At 36.4% G+C, this 23,727-nt stretch overlaps 1 protein-coding gene across 8 annotated transcripts in view; it reads right to left on the bottom strand.

Moving 5' to 3' along the window:
* Nucleotides 1-23,727, bottom strand: part of Bach2 (BACH transcriptional regulator 2) — a 375,843-nt gene that overhangs the window by 69,998 nt on the left and 282,118 nt on the right. For 7 of the 8 annotated variants that reach the window (XM_087187974.1, XM_087187977.1, XM_087187975.1 and 4 more), the window contains 2 exons: nucleotides 18,123-18,256; nucleotides 13,606-13,860 (listed from right to left, as the gene is read on the bottom strand). In XM_087187974.1, the coding sequence (XP_087044100.1) occupies nucleotides 13,606-13,848 (243 nt within the window). In that variant the 5' untranslated portion in view covers nucleotides 13,849-13,860; nucleotides 18,123-18,256. The remainder of the gene's footprint in view (nucleotides 1-13,605; nucleotides 13,861-18,122; nucleotides 18,257-23,727) is intronic. The other variant, XM_087187978.1, reaches the window with a different exon arrangement.

The following is a 23,727-nucleotide window of genomic DNA, read 5'->3' as shown; positions in this document are numbered from 1 at the left end:
CTCAGCAATTCTGGAAGAATTCTCATAAGGGCCTTCAGCATCTCCTTGGGGGAGGAATAATCTGAATAAATCAATTGGCATTATTTTAAGAGCAGCCTCTGTAGAACAGAAGAGGCAATGGAATGTGAATGAATAGTCTCAAAGCTGCCAGAGCCTGCTCTTGAGGAACAAAATATGCTTAGAATGTGTGTCCCTTGTGGACTTATGTGTGGGGCACAGGCTGGAGGGAAATTTGGCTCAAAAAATGAAAGGCAGTCTGTGAAATTTAGTGACATGTCAAAGAGGTCATTGGCAAAAAATGTCTGGGAACCACTGTTACACTCTGGCTGAACCTTGTAAGGCCACTCCTACCAATACTGCTGCACATGTCACTGTGAATACGGCCACATCTTCAGCCTCAATTTTCCCCTTCCCATTAAAACTGTGGGGAGCTGGGCCCTCAGAGACAAAAGTCAGGGGTCACTGGAAGCTAACCTTCTCATCTGAGCTGACATATCTCAATATACCAATAGGCTAATTTGTAAGTGAAAAAAATTCTATTAATTTTTTTACAAGGTATTCCTAATTATCCCTGCCCAAGCTTACCATTAAATACTCAGCAGAGCTTCAGTTTTTGCCTTTGCTGCTATTGATCTTACTCATCTTGCTGTCTACCTTCCCAACTACCCACCTCCTCTTCCATCTCCATTCCTTGGGTGATCTTTCCCACCTCAGTTAGTGGCAACTTCCATCTTTCTGGTCCTGCAACCCCCAACCACAATCATGTTGAATTCATTTCTTTTTTGCACATCTCACTTGCAGCCAGTTAGCAGGAAATTCTGGCAGCTTCTCCTTCAAAATGGAATCAGAATCAAAACTTTTGCATTCTTCCCTGCTATCACACTTGTGCAAACCACCTCCTTCCCAAATTACTGCAGGAGAGGCTTACCTGGTATCACTACTTCTGCCCTTGCCGTTTTTCAGCCTATTCTCAACTCAGCACTCAGAGCTATCATTTAAAAAGAAAAGCTGCATTATGTCATTGTTTTATTTAGAATCTTTCAAAAGAACCCCATTTCCCTGAGTAAAATCAAAGTCATTAAATGGCTGATCAAGCTTTATACACTATGTCTCCTCCCAATACCCCAGCTGGTCTTGGTTCTTATGTCACCTTCACAGAGAGGCTTTTATAAACTACTATATTTAAAATTTTAATCCTGTCCTCACTACTTCCCTTCTTGCTTTATTTTGCCTCATCATCAAATTACATATTCCTAGTTATTGTCTGTCATCCTTACCTGGGATATAAACTCTGTGAAGGCAGACAGTTTTTTCTATCATGTTTACGGCTATGTCCCTAGTACCAGAACAGTTCACACGGTAGGTGTTCAAAGCAAATCTGTTGAGTGAATGAATGGCTCCTTCTAGTCATCCAAGTTTTATCTCAAAGGTATTCTCCCTAGGGAAGCTTTCCCTGGCTATTCTATCTAATGTTACCTCTCCAATTACTGTCTATCACATCACTTGCTTTATTTTGCTTCTGGCATTTATAATAATTTAAACCATCTTGTTTTCCTATATCTTCTATACTACATGTACATCAGTGAGAATTCTTCTCCTTCTCTATGATATATCCACACCTGCTCTGGTATGACAAAGAGCTGGTGCTCAGGACATGCTTTTTTCCCCCCCTTTAAAGGCAGTGTCTGACTATGTTGCCAAAGGTAGTCTTGAGCTCTTGGGTCCAAGTGATCCTCCCACCTTAGCCCCCAGAGTGGCAGAGGCTCTAAGTGTGGGCTACTGTGCATGGCTCAGTAAAATACTTCTTGGACGAATGGTGCACTTTCATGACAAAATCAGTCCAAATCTATTACTCGTTTTCCCCAACATTTTTATCTTGAAAATTTCAATCCATAGAAAAGATGAAAGAAATGCATATCTGTACACCTTTAATCTAGATTAATCTGGGGTGAATCCTGGAGGAGACAGGTCATGCTAAATCATTAAATTTGGCCAAATTTGTGTGCTCTCTTCTCTCCATCCATACCTATCTGCCTATACCTGTGCTTGGACACACTCACAGCCACACACACATTTTTTCCCCAGGACCATCTAAAAGTAAATTGTAGATATTATGATATTTCCTCCTAAACAATGTCCCACCACATATGTCCCAAGAACAAAACATTTTATATTACCAACGTATCACTTTCCTACCCAAGAACAGTGATGTTGACACAATACTGTAAACTAACATACAGCATACATTCAGATTCTCTCAATTGCTTTAAAATAGCCTTTACAGTTTTCTTTTTCAATCTAGGAACCAATTATTGATGTTTTTGTTAGTTTTGTTTAATCTAGGTATCCATCATTTTCTTTTATGACAGTGACATTTCTGAAAAGTTTAGGTCAGCTGTCTTAAAGAATGTCCCACAGAGGATGTCTAGTCACTTTACTGTGTTCTTTTTTTCTGTGTGGCTAATTAAACAACTTATATATAGTTAATTCATTTTTGTCTCAAGTTTTCAGGTCTGCTTATTATCTGAAAGTAGAAGTGGGGCTATTTGGAAAGGGGAAGGACACTGGGAGGAGAGGGGAGGGCAAGGGAGGGTAGAAGGAAGAGTGGTCATGGTGGTCAAATCATGACATATGCACGAATGGAAACGTCACAGTGAAACCCACTCATTTATACAATATGTGTTAATAATTGTAATACAAATTTTAAACTAATTCTTTTTTCCTGTATGGTTAACCAATTTAATATACAATGAGTTCATTTTTCTGTTTGTTTTAAATTTTCAGGTTTGCTGATTGTTTTAAAATTAAATTTCAATTGATTGACTATATGAAAGATTTAAATGGTTCAAAAGTCAACACTAAATAAAAAGGCACAGTCTCCCAACATTTTTACTGTTTCTACCTATTCCTATAGGTGACCTTTTCACTATTTTTTAAATGTTTCTGCCTTTTTCCAAATATTCAAATATACATATGTGTGTATGTTTATAAATCATACATATATTCTGTGCTATAAATACGTATTTCCCTTCTTTCTTGCACAAAGGTACCATATCATATATAGTGTACATATACTTCTGCATCTTGTTTTTGCCTTTTAAGTATCTTTAGTCCAGTGGTTGAGTGCTTGCCTAGCATGGAAGAGGCCCTGGGTTCAATCCCTGGGACCACAAAAGATAAAACAAACAAATTACTCCATATCAGTTCACAACTTTTTTTCTTTCTTATAGCTATATGTAAGAAAGTTGTGTGGTTGTACATATGTAAATTTTGTGCATGTGTTTTTTTGTGTTTCTATAAGTCAATTATTTTTTGGTAGGTTGTTATGGACTGTATCATATCTCTCCCAAATTCACATATTAAAGCCCTTACCTTTAGTGTGACTCTCTTGTGTGGGCCTTTTAGGAGGTAGTTAAGGTTAAATGAGGCCACAAGGGTGGGCCCTAACTAGAGAGAAGTCAAGATCATATAAGATGAACAGACAGCAGAGCTCTCTTTCCAGGTATGCAGTCAGGAAGGGCCTCATGAGGACACAGCAAGAAGCTGTTAGTCAGGAAGATAGGCTTCCCCAGAAATCAACCCCAACTGCATCTTGATCTTGGATTTCTAGCCTCCAGAACTGTAAGAGAGTTTTCATTGTCCACACCACCCAGTCTGTGATATTTTATCTTGGCAGCCTGAGCAGGCTAAGAGTTCAATGTAGATCTCTTATGAATACAGGCTGAAGACTGAATTAAGAAAAAAAAAAATGATGTACTTAAAAAGAAAAGCACCAACACTTTAAAAGATAAAAGACATTTCTAAAGGCCCCTGAGGAGGAAGTAAGGAAAAACTAACATTCTGTCGACAATGAAGGAGGCAACAGTTTGTATTAACAGCTATCTTAAATAGGACTGCGAGTCTAAGGGGCAGACTCCGTAGAGCATCGCTTTCTGTTCACACTTGCTCTTCTGAAATCTCTATCATACATCTGTCGTTATCTTCTTCCACGCTTGGGGCAAAATGAACAGAGGAGGAAATCTACCTCATTACTGCAAGGCCCACACTGAATGGCTCCCAAAACCCAACTGAAGTGAAAGACAGAGGAGGACAAAAGTGGCACAGGCCCTGGGAACCCCACGGTCTGGGCTTGCCAGGATTTGGTGGTAGCTTCATATTGTCTTCCTTCAACAAAGTCCAACTGAAGATAGAACTGTCCTCTCTTACTATTAGTTTTTTTTTTGGTACCAGGGATCAAACTCAGGACCTTGTGCTTTCAAGGCAAGTGGCAGCACCACTGAGCTAAATCTCCGGCCCTCTTACTATTAGCTTTTTAAAAAAAAAACATATCATCTTCCATCTGATTAATATAAAAATGTAACATTCTAATACATCTTCTAAGGAGCAGCTACTTGGAGATATTCCATATACAATCAGGGCCTGAAGTGAACATCAAGCTTGTTCAGTGACTTCCCAAAGCATGGATTTACAGAGTATACAGATATTTATATATGTTTGAAAATACCCATGAAAGAACTCTCCTTTTCTTTAATCTCTACATATTTAATTGTTCAAATCACCCTCTTATTACTATACAAATATAAGAATGTACACTGTAGGACATTAGGAAATGCAGACAAATAAATAAAAAAGATTATATTCCCACCACTCATAGTCCATCACTATTAATACTTAATTACATCTCTGTGGATCTTCCTGTGTGTGTGTGTTGTGTGTGTGTTTCTACCTTGTTTCTGTATTTGTTGCTCTGGTACTATACTAATGTTCATCAATCATTCACTTTCATGGTTTTAACCCAATTGATAACCTTTTCCTGAATCTGTTCATGTCATTTAAAAAAATATATAGGACTAGGCTTCCTATCTGCCATGATGCCCTGCCTTGGAGCCAGCCAACTACAGATTGAAGCCTCTATAAAATGGCCGTGAACTGTTGTCCCTCTGCCAACCTGCCTTAGAGCCAGCTGATTATGGACTGAAACCTCTACAAATTAGACCCACTAAGTCACTAAGCTGCTCAAACTGGACTTGAACTTGTGACTCTCCATAAGTAAATTGTAATTTGGTAATTGAGATGTTTTCCCATTTTGCCAGTGAAATCATGTCCAAAAGACACTTGTACTCCTGTGTTTACCGCAGCACTATTCACCATCACTCAGATATAGCATCAACCTAAATGTCCATCAACTGAAGAAGAGATTTACAAAATATGGTGTATAGACCTACTGGAACATTACTCAGCCATTTCTGTCTTGACAATGATTGTGGTGCTGTTGAAAAAAAATTACAAGCCCAAGGACTATTGTTGAAGTAGCTTTTCTCACTTTAACATATGTTTTGACTCATTTTGGAAATTATATCACTAAATTAAGCAAGTGTCTGTTGAGTACCTAGGTGCTGCTTTGCACAGGATGATGGTTAAACTGACCTCCCAGTCCCCACCCAAATAAATATAAATAAATAAATAAATATTAATAAATAAAATAAATAATAAACATACCACATATCAATAAATATTATATTATAATATATTATATAATATAAATATTATATAATATATTAATAAATAAAATAATAAATACAATAATAATAAATATAATAAATAATAATAAATATTATATATATATGACTGGATTACAAATAACCTTGAGGGGAAGGGCTTTGCTCTTTAGAAATTCAGCATCTCTTTGCTAACTAAGTAAGAGTTGATGCTCACACTACACTTGGGGGGAATCTGCCTCAAAATACAATTTAGTGATTACCTCTACATGTATTTTCAGTCTAATAAACTGTCGCGGCTTAAATATTTCACAAATAAAATGAAGATAAACTTAAAACTAGGACTTCTGAGTAAACCTGGGTCTGAATAGAGGTATCAGCAATAGAACCTAAGTGCTGAAGCTCAATCTCGGGTACTGTTCTTCTCTCTTCTCAATTTCTAAAAGAGATCAGCAATATTTAGTGGTTTCAATCATCATTCATGTGCTGGTGTTTCTCATATCTGCACCTGTAGACCTGTTCTCTCAGCACTTCAGGTACATAAAAGCACTATGGATAGGTACATATCAAAGCCTGATGGGCTCTTTCCCTACTATGTGCTACCATACCTGATTTCTAGGTATCTCTGAAAGGTATCCATCATTCTCCTAATTCTTCACCCAAGTATAGCCCTTTCACAGCTCATGCTAGGATGAGCAGGCACCCTCTCACTGCTCTGGCTATAGTAGTTTGTTATTCCTACCCATCGTGCAGTCCATTGCTAGACATACGTTCCTTACACTGTTTGGTAGTATGTCACTTCTCAGCTCACAGTGTTTTAGTAAATTTCCATTACTTAACCAATGAAGCTTAAATTTTTCATGTAAATTTTATATTCATAGTAAGGCCTCATGTAATCTGACCATAGCCTGTCTTCACCTTCATCTGAACCTATGTAGCACAAATAACCACCAATATAACCTGACATCTATAACAAATACTTTTGAATTATGCACCTTTAATGGTCTCAATTCTTCAACTACATTGTTAAGTTTTTGGAAGAATATGGTCTTGCTTACATTTCAGAGTTTATCCCCCAAAGAAGTGGCCTATGAAGTATGGTTCATTCTTCTTCTTCTATTAGGTGCTGCACTTAAGTGCTTATTTTGTGCTGAGTATCGTGCATGTGTGTGAACATACCCGCAATACACTTCTCTGAAGGTAATTCTGTACTTTTGGCACCTCACTCTGATGCCTAGCATCTTGTACTGTTATAGAATTCTCTGTAATATGGCTTAAACCCCTTAGGTATAGGTGGAATGCTATTTCTCCTCATTGTCAGTGAATAAGAACAGCTGGTCAACATCTATTGTAACAGCCTTAAGTAGCAGGCATGGAGAAACCTCATTAAACAGAACTTTGAAAGGTCACTGCATTTCTTTACATTAACATCATGTAGAGCTGATGGATGTAACTCATCCAAAAAAATCTCCAGAATTAGAAAAAGTATGCTTCAATTACCATCCCTTAGTATTGTGCAGATTTTCTGAACCTATGGAGTCCTTATTCTGAATCTTGGTGTTCCATGCTTTTAATCTTTCCACTTTCCTATTTGCAGAGCACAATTAAGTTTTTGGGCTGCATAGCTTTACTTGGCAGATATAAGAGACACAAAGAATATCCCCACAGTCTCAGGCACCCAGTGGAAAAGATGAATGACAGCATAAACATGAAAACGTGAGTAGTAGAATGCTCCTTTTTCCATAGCAAGACCCTTAAGGGTTCTGTTAGCAGTCTTTTAGTTACTTTCCTGTCTTCTCTATCCTCTTATTTTAGTAACCAATAAAACAAAAAATAAGATAAGCCATGAAGCATCTGAAAAATCTCCCCGAATAGATCTTTTTTTGGGGGGTGAGGGTACTGAGGAGTGAACCCAGGGTCTTGTGTATACTAAGCATACACTCTACCATGGACAGATCTGTGAAATGACCCACATACAAGTTGAAGGCAGTTGTAACCTTCTGTATCATTCCTTTGAAGTGACCCATTTCATTCCCACATGTGCCACTAAACTTGACACTTTGCCATTCAATCGGCTGTTGATACTGGCTCCAGAAATGATATCACCTATATATGGCTTTTAGGAAGAATAATCTGTCATTTGGTTTTATATATAAAGAATAAAATATTTAAGGAAATCAATGGAACAAGATGATGGCTTAGAAATAAAGAATCAGGAAAAATGTGCAGCAATGATATTTAACACTATCCTTTGTAAAAAAAAAGGTAAAATGAAATAGTTGTTACCTTAACAAGTCAAAAGCCTGTGATTGTGACCTTGTGACCTTGTGTATCCTTCCTTTGATTTTCTTTTAAATCCAGGAATCTTTCATTGGCCAAATCCCAGCATTTCTTTTCACCCCCAGGCCAACTTTTTGGCTTAGCTGGGAACAGCTGCCAGTATTTCTCTTTGCTGCCAGTCAGTCAAAAACTGTGTTCATGTTGGAGGCCTGGCTCTATCCCACCCAGGGTGCTGAATGTATAAACTTTTCACACACAGCCTCTGCCAGGCTGCACGTGGAAGTCCATCTCAGACAGTGAAGTGCACTGCATCACTAGCTAGCTCAGAGGTGGTGCCAATGTCAGTTACAGAGACTGTCAACATACTTTAGGAGTCTGTGGCAAAGTGGTGAATTTTACAATACACATCAAGTTAATGAGAAAAAGAACAGTTCCAAAATATTAGGAAACAAAAGTGCTATTATTTAATTGCTCCAATTCTCAAAGCAAAAACCAATCCTTTATTTAGTCTGAGATTTGGTCAACAACCAAAACAAACAAGAATATAAATATATAGGTGTTAACTGGTTAGGGCACACAATTTTACTTTCTTCAGCTTCTAAGAATAGGAATAGCATTTTTTTTTTTAAACTAACAACCACACATCATTCCAATGCTTGGGTATGACCCATTTTATTAAAAAATCCTGAATCAATTTCCTGGCTCACAGCTTGTCCAACCAAGATTCCAGGTGTTCTCATCATAAAAAAGGGCTTCTTTCAAAAGCTGTCTGTTTTTATAACTGTACATCCACCAGAAATGTCATGAGGACCCTAACAATAGAGCTGAAACCTGAAGCAATCTGGTGACATTCCAAGTTTTTGAATGGAATGTGAATCCATTAAAATTATTAGGTAACTTTATTGATATCCTCAACTTTGTGCCAAATGTTAAAGCTGCCAAAGAAAAGAGAGAACAAAAAACTGGCTCTTAGATTCCAACTCTTAATATTTCAGTATGGAAACTGTATTTTCTTGTAGCTCACTTAAAAACCATACCATGTTTTCATTGTTTAATTGCAATCTCAGTTTTCAGGAAGCAAAGAGAAATGAAAAACATAATCAATGTTTCTCTTCCGTTGGGCTTTCAGCCTAAATAGTCCTGTACTTTTATGGGCAAAGCAGGACAGGTACTAACAGTGAACAAGAGACCTATTCTAAGAAGTACTGGCTCAAGTAAAGTACCACTACATCATCAGTGACTCAACCATCTACTCAAGAGCGATTACTCTGCAACTGTGAAGCAATGGTAATTGGATAATGGCTTGTTGCCAGCTCATGTTGGCATGATCTACAATACCCTTGGCCGGCAGCCATTCTGCCTCTTTAGCACACCTTTTTTTTTTTTTTTTTTTATTAAATCTGGATGGGAAGTGAAATAATTAAAAAAAAAAACCCCTCCTGAATGCTATTTAACTTCTTATCATGAATTAAAAGTTTAATTAAGTAACCTGTTGAAGGCCTAGGTCCTATGATTAAATATGACAAAATAATAGTTATGATTACTGATCAAGAGAGGAACTTTACAGCTCTGAACTTTGTCTTTAAAGCTATTATTAATTTTAATTGAAATAGCTAAGAGTTGCCCATAAAAAGGAAAAAGAAAAAACTGCCAGGGATATTTTGTTCATATATAGGAAATAGTTTTAAAATGAATAGAATGTGAAATAGGAAAAAAAGGGGCAAAGGGGAAGGGAAAGTGGTAGGGGTAGGGGAAAGGAAAGAAGGGAATGGAATTAATATGAGAAAATGAACAAATGGAAACAAAGTCTTTGTAAATAGGGAGGGATGGAGGGGTTGAAGGGAATGCAGGGGAAGGGGGAAAAAATAAGAACCATGAGAGATTATGTAAAGGTGCAAATTTCCAATGATGAATGTCATTATATTGTATACTTAAAATGTACCAATAAAATAAAATTTAAAAAAATGAATAGATACATTGGTAACTAATTTAATAAAATTGAATGTAAAAACTTTGTTAAAGGCCTTGGTAGGTGATTATTGTAATCATCTCATATCAAATAGAGATAAACAGGTAAGGTGAAAAGAAACCTTAAAACTAGCTTTGAAATCAGGTCACTTAAAAATAATTTTTAGGTATGTCTTAGGTTTTTGTCTATTCAACTCCTACTACTATGCCAAAAGAGGAACACATTTCTGCTTAAGTTTCTTTAAATAGGACTTACTGGCCTCAGGACTTAAAAAAAATGTAAGAGGTTTGAAAACAGCTTATTCCTCTCAGTTTTAAAATTAGCTATTGCAATGGCTATTTTCACAGTAGATTTCCCTCCCTCGGTATCAGCATCATCTTGTAGCCTTCAGAGATGCAATCACAATGGTATTTGCTCTCCTTTTCATGCCTCTGCTTCACTGCATCTCATCTGAGACAGAGGCCCAGATTTCAGGGTTGGAAGTCACCTTTGTGTTACTATAAATACATTCTTCCTTTAGGCATTTCAGAATTATCAGCATGATTCTAGGACTTGAAAACTCCTTACTTGCCAGCAAGTAGCTACCTAGAATATTCTGACTTATTTATTTGCTTTTTTTCATCTGCTGCCAAGTCTCACTAATGCAACTTGGAAAATTACACCATAGCTTTTAATGAGGATTCTGAGGTAAGAGCCATTTCATCAGAGAAGACCGTTCTTCCCTTTTAGGGGAATAATAACATCTACTGTTTCTATAGCACTATCTTTCCAAGAAGTAGACATATTATGTTTCATTAATCTGAACAGCAGCCTGGCAAGTCAAGCTGGGAACTAGTACTGTTACTCCCTGCACACTCATATTGAAATTGAGGTCATTAAATGTGAAATACTTTTCTCAAAATGTTAAAAGCTTCTGAAATGGTTAAAGAGCCATGGTCTACCTGCATCGTCTACAATCTGCGTTCTGTGTTATTAAATACTCCAGTGGTCCTACGGGTTTTTAACTGCTACCTTTCGTGCCTGTAAGACATTTTCTGAGAACTCAGGGAGTAGTGACAAAAATAAGTAATAGAATTGAGCAGGCTCCTCTTCAGAGTCCTATGGCTTTCCTGAACAGCTTGCCTTCCTTTTCTATGGCCTTACCCTGTCTCTCAATCCAAACATCTTTCCTCTCTTCTGAGCCAGTAGGATTTCATCCCTCTCCCTCCAGCAAGAACCTAACAAAGGTTAGGCCTCCTAACAGTTATGGAACCACAGAGGAAAATGCCACTGGGGCTGTTTCGAAGATCTCACCAACAAGAAACTGAAGAGCTAGATTCTTAACAGTGAGAATTAATGTTTTGTAAGGAAGAAAAACCAATGTCTAGTTATAGCTGAAGATTGCAGGAACATGAACAGTCAGAATGTTTTAATGGTTTGGAGGATATACTTGATAGAGGAACAATAGTCATTTTACAAGGCTAGAAAGCAAGCAAATCAACACAAAACAAATTCTCACTTAACATCCAATATACCCAAAAAAGTCAAATACATGTTAGTGGAATGTCTACAGTGTGCCTCTTATTTTAAATAAGAGTGTGCCATGGAAAGAAACAATTATTAGGGATTTGATCTAAAAAGAAATTTCAAGGATATGTCATATACATTTATATCCTGGTTTCTTTTATGTTTTGCTGCATTGGTATTGTATTTTGATAAATAATTCAAGGACTTCAGAATTTTAGGGCTTCTGATGGCTAAGAACTGGGGCTCAGGCACACTGAGGAGACCAGGAGTCCAGTGCTAGATGGGAACACTTCTGGGCCTAGGGTATATGGTTCAGGGAGTCTCAAGATGAGGGTCCACAGAGCCACTGAAGAAAGACTAAGGTATATAAAATAGGGTTTTCATTTGTACATATATTTAAGTATCACTCAATTCTTTTGCAAATTGTAATGGTTTTTGAATCGATAATAGATAATAAATAAACGGTAAGCATCACTTTCTGTCCCAAGGTCATTCTAGATAACTGAAAGTTTTCCAGATGTTTCCAGGGAATTCTGGAGTTGGAGTAATAAAGCCATTCCTGCTTCTATCTAAAGAAGAAAGGGAATTATGCTTGATGAATGCCTACTCTGGCACAAGCCCTGTGCTGAAAACTTTTACATTTCTTATCTTGGCTGACCCTCATGGCAACCCACCTACTGGTTAAGTATGTTCCCAGTAGTGTAGGTGAGAAAAATCCAGCTTGAAATCCCCCAGCCACACCACAGCTGCCAATTTGGAGCCTTCTCAAGTTACCTGGTATATAATGCTCTATACCCTACCCCAGCTCCAGTTATTTCATCTTCCACCAATTTGTCCTTTTCGTTCTAGTATCTCTCTAGCTGTCTGGGTACTAGTGGCATGAGGAGTGTTAATGCAGCATTTTATGGTAAGTACAGAAAAAAAGATACTAATGTGAAAATACAGAGTGTGTGTGCAGCTCTCACATTTATCAGGCAGGCACCCTGCTGCTCTACTGCTTAACAAGGGACTGAAATCTGGTGACCTTTCTACTCGGTTTCACCCTAATCTTGTTTGCTTATTTTTTTTGGTAGTGGGATTGATACCAGATACCAGGTACCATTGATTTGGTACCAAGGCCTTGCTGATGCTAGTTAAGTGCTCTATCAGTGTCTTTTTTTTGAAGAGGGTGGTAGGGGTGCGGGGGATTGAACCTAGGGCCTTGTACGTGCTAGGCAAGCACTCTACTGTTGAGCTACATTCCCAGCCTTGTATATTTGATTTTTTATGCTAGATTTGTATACTTTTTGGTGGAGCAGGTGTTCACCCCATTGCTTCCTATTGTTTCTACACCACCTGCTTTTCCCATTAATATTATTTGCCAGGTCTCTGAAGGCATCTGGGTTAGTGACCTTTGGGATTTAATGGTAGTTATAATCATTAGCACCTCATGTCCAAGTGATGGGTCTCTGGTTTCTCCTCAGACTGCTGTGAAGAGTTGCTCAGCAGTCAGTGTACAGTGCTGGGACTCTGTTTGTAAAGGACTGTGGATGTCAGCTATACCACCAGGAGCTGTGCAGTAAATGGCTGGTGGTAGTGCATAGGAAGTGGCTGCCCTGAGCACAAAGCCTAAGGATGCTCAGTATTATCCTTATCCCATGACAACAGAGAGAAGTCAGGATGATTGAAGAAGAGGAATTATATACACATTTCAAAGGGTGATCAGTTTTACACTTTACTATGATGAAGCCCATCCTTTGAGTTCCTGCAGCTCAAAACATCCAATTGAATGTCATCTCTGGACACTGCAGGTCCAGTTACTGCTGTCCCCAGAGTAATGAAATGATTGTAGTCACTAAAGTAATTAAGAAACCTGAGTAGGGTATTTTCAACAGTGGTGAAAAAAGCAAGGTTATGCTTCTTAGAATCTCAGTGTATTAACAGTGAGAATTACTGGTTGCTTGTATTTTTTTCCCTAGGTGAGGAAGGCACTGTGAATGCTTTCATTTTTTTATTCTCAAGAGAACTCTAGTATTCCTTAAACGATTTGAAAGACAGAAAGCATAGCAGTGATTCAGATCTGACATCCAGGACTATACCCAATATCGCCTGAACTAGTCAAAACCTGAAGTTTAAGTGAACTCGAAACTATGATTGGCCAAGTCCCAAGTAAGGTTCAGCTCCCTTAAAGAAACATGCTGTGTTCATATTCATGCCTCTGAGATGTCAAGTGTATCAAACAGAAACCAGCTATGCTACAAGCCTAACGTGGGCGACTGAGACATCCATGTGGCACAGGGTACACTTCCTAGCTTCTCTCAGTTTTCAACAAACCTCTTTTAACAACCACACAAACCAACTAAATTACCGTACCTCTTCAGGCAAGCTGACCACCAAGTCATTTTTTGTCTGTCCAACCAGTGCCTGCCAGAAGTATTCACTGCATGCAGCCAGCACAGCCCGGTGGGCTCGGAACTCCTTCCTCTCCACGATCAGAGTCACGTCACAGAGAATATCCTTTTTCCGCTGGTCATTGAGGCCCAGGAGGATGTTGGTGCAGTGGACTGTGGACTCATACACATACATGGGGGAGTCAGTCTTCTCATCCACAGACATGCCGTTCACACCCTAAAAGAAAGAAAGGCTGAGTCACCACCAGTCTCAGTCACAGACAGAAGGCAAGAAACAACATCCCCACTCCTGGGTTCCACTGCCATGAGCTGGGCAGAAAGGTGCAGAATTGCCAATCACCACATTCACAGTCCGTTAACACAATGAGGTCAGAAAACATATCTGGAAAGTCAAGTTTGATGGCTGTCTTGTATCCTTTCTACTCACTGCATTCTTTCATTCCTTGGTAACAAAGCCAGACCTTTCAAGAAAACACTTAAAACATTTAATATAAACACACAACACACACACATTTTAGAATGTGTAGTTTTGATTTTGTTAAGAAGGTGAAGCAGAACTTTCACATATAAACAGTCCTAATTTAAGTACTAATTGAAATTTGTGCTAAAAGGAAATGAATCATTTTGAAGTATTTGAAATGCTGTTTTGATGAAGTACATGTAAGTTCCCAAGTTGAAGTTGACTAAGCTGCCAAGTAGAGTATCTAATCATAATATGCAATTTAACAGGTGAACTAAACTGTATGCACACTGAAGCATAAAAATAGTCAGCTGTTGTATCTGCCCTCTGCCACCTTAAGATAAAGCACAACCAACACAATGCAACTGTTGCTTGGCCACAGATGTAGAATTGTGCTGTTATTATCCCAGCACCATTACTGAAGCAAATCCTCTTTAAGGAAACAATTTATCACAACAGGGGTCGTATAAAGGTGTATTCAAAATGAGGATTACATTTATAAAAGTCTTCTTCATTTTAAAACGTATCCTTTGAAGATACTGTATTTCTACCTTAAAACAGAGTATCCATAATTAATTTATATAACATGGTTTTTGTTTACTACTCACAAATTCAAATAGTAAGTTCTTTCTTTTTGGATTTATTCTTATTTTTTAGAACAGCTTTAACATACAATGATTATGTTATTACACAGAGTTATAGTGTGTATGATGTTCTGACATATGTATGTGGCTGGAGAACATGCCCATTACCACCAGAAGTCTCCGTAAGCCCCTCACCAGTTCCCTCCTTGTACCTTTCAGTCCCCCTAGGGTTATATATAAGTGGAATCATACAGTCCTTACATCTGGCTTCTTTTACTTGACATAGTTATTTTCCTATTTATTCATGTTGTGGAATGTATCAAAAGTCTGTTCTGTTATTGGTGTATCATGTTCTAGTGTCTGAATACATTTTGAAAAATGTATTCATCTATTGATGGATATTTGGGTTTCCAGTTTTTGGTTATTACAAATAAAGCTGTTGTGAACAATAGTTTATAAGACTTTGTATGAATATATACTTCAATTTCCCTTGGGTAAGTACCTATGAGTAGAGTGGATGGATCAAATTGTATAGATAAATTTAACTTTTTAAGAAATTGCCACTGTTTTCTAAAGTGGTTGGCCCATTTTATATTTCTCCAGAAGCATATGAGATTTCTAGTTCTTTCACATCTTTGACTGCATTTGGTATGGCCAATCTTTCTAATTTTGGGCTTTCTAATAGGTATAATATGATACCTCCTTGTGGTTTTAATTTGCTTTCTCTAATGTTTTAAGATGTTGAGCATCTTTCACATGCTTATTTGCCCTCTGTATATCTTCTTTGGCAAGATGTTTATTCAGGTTCTTTGCCCATTTTAATTGGGTTGTTTGTTTACTTATTATGGAATTTTGAGAGTTAATATGTTCTGAATAAAAGTCTCTTATATGATTTGTAAATATTTTTCACAGACTTCTGTAGCTTCTCTTTTCATTCTCTTCATAGTGATTTCAAAGAGTAGAAAGTATTCATTTGGTGAAGCTGAATTTATCAATTATTTTCTTTTATGGTTTGTGTTTTTGGTGCCATATCTAAATAAATCTTTGCCTAAACCAGTCACAAAGATTTTCTCCTATTTTTGTGGCTAGAATTATTGTTATTTTTTAGCATTTACATTTAGGTATTTGATCATTTTGAGTTAATTTTTGTATATGTTACAAGATATGAATTGAGGTTCTTTTTTTTTTTGAATTGTTCCAGGACTACAATTACTGTACCGAATTGCCTTTGTATCTTTATTGAAAATCAGTTGTCTATATATGTGATCTATTTATGGATTCTTTTTTCCATTTATCAAGCTGCCTATCTTTATGCCACTGCCACAATGTATCAATCTGCTCTTTTTCAAAGTTAGTTTGATTCTCTACATATCCATATACATTTTAAAATTAGTTTGCCAACATCTACAAAATAGTCTGTTGAGATTTATACTAGGCTTGTACTGAGTCTATTGATCAATTTGGGAAGAACAGTCATCCAAATAATAATGAATCTATTTATCTTTAATCTTTCCCAGAAATGCTTTTATAATCCCAGAAATGTTTTATACTTAAGTATTAATATGTTTGATGCCATTGTAAATGGTATTTTTAAAAATTCCAATTGCTGGGCCGGGGATTTAGCTCAGTGGTTCCGGCGCCTGCCTAACAAGCGCAAGGTCCTGAGTTCGATCCCCGGTACCAAAAAAAAAAAAAAATTCCAATTGCTGGTTTTTCATTGCTAATATACAAATACAAATAATTATCATTATTTTGTGTGGTTCTGGAGATCCTAGCTTCTTTTCTTAGATTCCACATAACTTTCTACATTGAAGATTATGTGATCTGTAAATAAAGACATTTCTTTTAATTCAGATGATTAGTTGTATCTTTTTTGTTTGTTTGTTTATTTTTGCTTGATTATGTTGGGCGGAACCTCTATTACCATGTTGAACAGAGGTGATGAGGACCTTTCCTTCCTGGTGTTAAGAGGAAAAGATTTGGTTTTTACCATTATATGTGATGTTGGTAATAGGTGCTGCATAGATGCTGCTATTAAACTGAGAGTCTCTTTCTATTCCTAGTGCTGGAGTTTTCTTTTTTTAAAAAATTAGAAATATATGTTGGATTTGTCAAATGCGTTTTCTGCATCTACTGAGATAATCCTAGTTTTTCATTTTAGTTCATGGCGAATAATACTGATTGATTTTAGAATGTTAAATCAACCTTGCATTAATAGGCTAAACTCCACTGGTTATGATGTCTTTCCTTTCTTATACATCGTTGGATTCAGTTTGCTAACATCTTACATCTATGCTAACTGACATTTTTCAGTAGTCCTTTTGGTCTGGTTTAAAAGGATCAGAATAATGATCATTTAATAAAGTGAGCTGGGAACTATTTCTTCTTCTTCAACTTCCTAGAAGTGGTTTCTTTTCTTTTCTTTTTCTTTTTTTGTAGAATTGTTATTTCTTCCCCAAATGTCTCATAGAATTTACTTGTGAAGCCTTCTGAGCCTGGAACTTGCTTAAATTAAAAATCAATTAAAAAATCTGTTAAATCTATTGGCATAAAATTGTAAATATTTTTCTATTTTCCTTTTACTATCAGTAAAACCCATACTGATGTCTCATCTCATATTCCTGATCACTGGAAATTTGTGTCTTCTCTGTTTTTTTTCTTTCTTTCTTTCTCTCATCAGTCTGGCTGGAGGTTTAATTATTTTATTTATATTCTCAAAGAACTAATTTTTGGTTAAATTGATTTTGTTCTCTGTTTCATTGATTTCTACTTCATTGATTTCTATTCTCAGTGTTATATGCTTTACTCTGCCAACATTGAATTTAATTTGCTCTTTCCTCCAACGAATTTTCTAAGGTGGAAGATGAACTCATTGATCTGACATCTTTTATCTTTTCTAACATTAGTTTTATTGCTATAAATTTCACTGATTTACCAATATCTCATATATTTTGAAATGCTTAATTTTGATTTTTAGTCAGCTCAGAATGTTTGTAAATTTTGCTGTTGATTTTTACCTTGACACATAAGTTATCTATAAATGTGATATAAATGTTTCTAAACATTAGGGGGAGTTCCTAGGTATCTTTTTGTTACTTTCTTTGACTTAATTCCATTGCGGTCAGAGAACAAATTTTGTATGAGTTTAATCCTTTTAAATTTATACATACTTGTTTTATATATATATTCCTTTTGCTGAAAGAACCTTCTTTAACATTGCTTGCAGTGCAGGTATGCTAATGATTAGTTCTGTCAGCTTTTGCTTCTCTGAAAAAATCTTACTGCCTTCATTTTTGAAAATTATCTTTGTGGGTTATAGATTTTAGATTCACAGTTTTTGTTCTCTTTCCTTTCAGCACTTTGAAAGATGTCATTCCATGTCTTTTTCACTGTTTTCACTTTTTCATTGTTCATTGAAAAATCTGTCATCCTTACCTTTGTTCCTCTGTGTATAACGTGTTTTTTCCTTCTGCTGCGTTTAAGATTTTCTCTTTATCACTTTTTTTGGAGCAATTTGATTACGATGTGCCTTGGTATAGTTTTCTTCATGTTTCTTGAGCGTCTTGGATCTGTGGGTGTACAGTTTTCAACAAATTTGGAAAACATCAGTCATTTTAAAAAATATTTTTGCCACATAGTTTTCCTGTCTCCTCCCTTATTCTCCTTAAGGCAGTTCAGTTAGACATATATTAGACCACCTGAAGTTGTACCACAGCTCTAAAATTCACATTTATTTTTATTTATTTATTTATCTTTCTATTCCTGGCTAAAGTTCACTTTTAATTTTTGATACTTTTCTCTCTTACGTTTAACTTTGGATAGTTTCCATTGCTAGACTCTCAAGTTCATCACTCTTCTTCTGAAATGTCTAATCTGTCATTAATCACTTCCCATATAATTTTTTTTTTTTTGGTACCGGGGATTGAACTGGGGTCCTTGAGCTTCTGCTCCCATGTAGTTTTTATTCAGACACTGTGGTCCTCATCTCAAAAGTCCAATTTGGGTCTTTTAAAATTTCTTCCACACCTTTGCTTAAGATGTTCAATTATTCCTATAACTTCTTAACATGTGGAATAACGTTATAATAACAATATCAGTGGTCTTTGTTAATTCTAACATTGTATCGCTTCTGGCTCAGTTTGTTATTTCTCTCAATTGTGAGTCACATTTTCTTGGACTTTTTAAATTGGATGTAATACATTTGTATGCACATTTTACAACTTTTAGATTCAATTTTTTTGTGTGCTGGCATTTAGTCTAGTGCTCTGTGTCTCCCACTATGGATTCAAGACACTTTACTAAGTACTTTATCTAATGTCTGATGAAATGTGGGTTTTCTAGTCTGGTTGGTAGGAATACATGTTAGTCGCAGTTTTCTCTGAACTCTAAGATTCCTCTATTTTGGGTGGTTCTCTTCCCATTCTTGGAAAGTTTCCTCACACACATGTGCTGAGCAGCACTCTGCAGAATGCTGAAGGGGAACTCTGCAACAAATCTCTGGAGTTCTTTCTCTGTGCAGCTCTCTCTTCCTTGCTATCCTACTTTCCAAACTCTAGCCACTGTCATCTCTCTAGACTTATCTCTGTCTCCTCAGCTTGGGAGTCAGCCAGCAATTCCTCGACTCCTCCTTTCTGTGCCATGGTCTGGAAACTCCCAGTTTCTTTTACTTTTCTTTTCCTTTCTTTTCTGTTTTTGTTTCGTTTTACTTTTATTTTTGTCTTTTGGGGATTACTTTCCTTTCTTACCTCATGTCTAATGTCTTGAAGACTACTGTCTCATATTTTATTTACAGTTATTTCAGGGTGTGTAAATATAGTGCCTGTTACTCTATTTTGGCTGGAGGCAAACTCCTGGATTTATTCTTTATATTATAATTATTCTAAGTACTTTACAAATAATAACATTATGTTGTTAGCCATTTGGTATAAACTTTGCTCTGTTAACTAATTGCCCCTTTAAATACCTAATTACAAAAAATATTTCTCTAAAGAAAAATAATTAATCCTTTGGTGTTTCAAGAAAAGGTATTTGTGAGGTTTATGAACTAGAATCCCTTAAAAATGTAATCAAAATAGTATTCTAAATGACACAATTCAGTTATAACGACCCTGAGCCTTAAAGTAAGGTTAAAGTCATTTGGTTTCTGTTTATGACTAGGAAATCATTGGTAAATTCTTTTTTATCTAGTAAGAAGAAAAACATTTTCTATTCTGTCTTGTTAGTCTTTCAATTCTTAGAATGTTGTCAGGATTTTCTTATCTCCCACACAGGGCCTCGATTCTTATTTATTTCCTCCATTCTTAATTCTAAAATTGTTACTCTTCCTCCTATCACATTCTATTTTCTCAATTGGTCTACAAAATGTATTGGCTTTAAAAATCATAATAGGTTGAAGGTAGCAGGCAAGACTCAAAACTGGACAGAACAATTAATGTTCTAGGACATAGATGATATGCTTAATTCATTAGAATTAGATTTACAAGGAATATCTCATTTTGTTCCCTTTTACTTATGTGTAATATATTTTAATGTACCTACACCATGATAGCAGCTTGCTTTGAAGAATACAAAGCCATAAATTCTTGAGTGAAACATGAAATGAAAGAAAATAAAAAGAGAAATGAAAGTGAAGTATGGCAGACTTATCTGTGGCACTGACCAGATTTGTGGATTTGGAAAAATTGTCTAAATTTGTTTGGTCTTGCTTCCATGTTTGTAAAATGAAAAGTATGGACCAGAAGACCAGTAATGTTCTTACAGATCTATAATTTTATGAGTCTAAGAGTCTATAAAAGCAAAACACCTACGTGATCACAGGGAGTTGGACTCTGTCATTTTAATAGAGAAAAATGAGCTTTCTTTGACTTTCTAAAGACCATTTATTTACCCAATTTTATAGTATGACTCAACAAAACTGTCTCTACAGAGCTGGTTGCAGGGAATGGGGTAGATAATATGTGAAGAAACAAAAGCATTCTAGGAAAGAAGCGAGATTCCAACCCCTGCTCTTTATAGATTCTAGGTGAAATGATCTGTTTGAATTAATCATGGTATCCTCAAGGGGGAGAACAAGTCACCTTAGGCAAGGTAACCTTTAGGAAATGGGAATCCAAGCCTCGGAGGACATTTTGACACACTACACCTGTGCTGTTAGCTTCTTCAGTCAATAACTCAAGAGATTTATTCTGGGGGTCATAGCTGAGCAAGGAAATATGAACTAAAACAGGACATTACCCTGGAACACGTTCCACTGACGTGTGAATAGGGGTTCAACCACCTCATAACAACAGCAGAAACAAGGGTGTTTTGCCAGGTAGGGGCAGTCATTAATAGTGGTGAGGGCTGGGGATTTAGCTCAGTGGTTCTGCCGCCTGCCTCGCAAGCGCAAGGACCTGAGTTCAATCCCCCGTACCAAAAACAAAAACAAAACAAAACATTAATAGTGGTGAAGCAAGGCAGTGTGCAGACAATCAGATGCTAGGTCACAAGCAAGACTGAGTTCTTTCTTGGATCTCAGACAGCCTCCATATTCAGCTAACAGGGCAGGTTTGGGAAAATAAGGAAGATGTGGCTGTGTATACCCTCCAAGTTGATGAAGTAGGCCATGAGAGTCACATAAACATGGACATCTGCTCTTTTGGCTAAATCTTCCAGAGAGTTTTGGAAGATGTTTAAACAGTATTAGTTTTGCTCAAAGAGTATTATCAGAAATCTGTCATTATCTGTAGTTTCTGCTAGGTTTAGTCTGTCTGAGGATTTTCTTGATTTTATGACATTATTCCTTCTTTCTGCCATGCCAGTTCTACTCTCTCCCTCTTGGCTTTCATGTTTCTATTGAGTTCTGTCGCACCTTTCCCTGTAGACCCCTCTTCAAGCATCATTCTGTTTCTGCAGCCCTTCCTATTCTCCAGTTATCTAGGGTGCTCTTCTACAAACTCCTCCAATCTGTCTTTTTTGACCTACCACTATCAAAGTGAATTCTGCTTTTCTTATCACTGTATTAGATATTTTAAAACCTGCTTTACTGATATTTATTAACATTTTCAACCTAGTGCCGCAAATCCTCAAATCTTCAGCAAGACCCATGGGATCTAAGAATGAAATACTTTACAGTATAGTGAGTAACAAAGCCCAGAATAGCATGTAGGCGTCTGACAGTCAGTCTTTAAGCATTAGACAATGTGTTAAAGTATGTAGACATTAGCTGAAATCAGATTGTAAGAAAGCTTTCCAAAGGTTCTGATTTGGGTTTTGGCTGGATCTCATTCTTCTCTCTGTAGGCCAAAAACCCCAGCTGCACATGTACATACATACATACTCCAATAATTTGATCATATGGTTCAGCAGTAAAAGTTAAATACTATTATTCTATCATGGTATGTTCATCTCAAACTGATATCAATCAAAAGTACTGAATTAATGAATGCAGACTCATTAACTCATTCAATCTTCATTCATTCATTATTGGATCATATTCAGAAAATAAAATGTCTAACAGTTATGAAGGTAAAAGTATACATTAAAAAGTTAAAAAAATCCACAGCAGAAAATCTGAAAAGCTGTAATTCACAAAAAAGTAGAATGTTAAGTTTTATAGACAACCTGTCATGTCCAGAATGCTTCAGATGAAAAGAAATGAATATGCTTTGCAGGTAATGAAAAAGAAATTATAAACCATTTCATCTGAAATTTCAATCACATTTCTCCCAGAAACAGTGCATTAAGTAAATACTTCTATGAATAAAATACTAAATTATTTAGTCACTGCTGAGTAAATTTATGCTTTTATCAAAGCATTATTTTTCTTCAAAGTTATTTACTATAAATCCGTAAGGGTTAGTTTTTACAAAAGACAGTTACCAAGACTATAGAACTTTTAAGACTGCACAGTGCTGTTAAAATTACTCAGTTACCATTTTTTGCACTGGGAACACTTTAAAACTGCATCAAGACTCTAACTTCTTACTTAAAGTGGAAAGCAATCTAATTTCAGTACTTTGTAATGGAAAACTGTGCTTGTCACTTAATGTTGCTTAATGCCTTAGATAGCTAAAGTAATGGTCTGACGAGGAGCAGCTAAAATGTTTAGTGCTCTTTATTTACTCAAACACTGCATCTGAGTGCCTACTGGTTAGTGCTAAGGGAAGTGAAATTTAAGGCTGTTGTTAGGAGGAAGCACTTGCAATTGTATCATCAAATCCTTAACAGCTCCGAATGGTTCTTGCGCTTCAGTATAAACTTCCATTTTCCTTGACCTTTCAGAAGGAAGTTCAACTTACTGAGATAGTTTGTGACAATGTTTTTACCGCACAATTGAAAACTATATCAAAAAACTTAAGAGGGACAATTATAACAAATTTCACTTTTTTGTTATTTTCTTGGTTGATGTCATTTTTAAAAAATTTTTTATATTTTTGAGACAGGGTTTCACTTTGTAGTTTAGGCTGAACCTGAACTCACTACATAGTCCAGGCTGGTCTCAAACTCTTGGTGATCCTCCTGCCTCAGCCTCCTGAGTGCTGGGATTACAGGCATGCACCACCATGCCTGGGTCATGTCACTTATTCTTTTATGCAGAACAAAAAACCGCCCGTATATTCAAAAATATACAGTAAGAAAGCAGTGGATACTACTAGCAATTTTTTATACTTAAGCATAAACTTAGTGGAGAAGCAGTGTTTGATTCAGAAGCTGAGCTGAAAGAACTATTAGAATTCTGGTAGCAGAGTATATGTACTGATCTAAATGTAACAAATAATTAAAGATATATAGCCATCAGATTGGAAAAAATTAAGATGGTTTTACAATGTTAAGTGTTTTTTTTTTTTTGGTACCAGGGATCCAACTCGGAACTTTGTGCTTGTGAGGCAGGCAGCAGCAATGTTAAGTGTTTTTGAAGATGAAAAGCAACAGGAGTTGTTTATTGATATAGTTGGTTCAGTCCCTTTGGAAGACAATTTGGGATTATCCATGGTAATAGAGTTCTTCTTCATGCATAGATTATGACTTAGTATAGACATTCTCACGTATCTATAACAGG

Source organism: Heterocephalus glaber, unplaced genomic scaffold (genome assembly GCF_053883595.1).
Source record: "Heterocephalus glaber isolate CG9 unplaced genomic scaffold, H.glaber_assembly_v1.0 deba00001523, whole genome shotgun sequence".
Taxonomy (NCBI): Eukaryota; Metazoa; Chordata; class Mammalia; order Rodentia; family Bathyergidae; genus Heterocephalus; species Heterocephalus glaber.
This window is presented reverse-complemented; position numbering and strand designations above follow the sequence as displayed.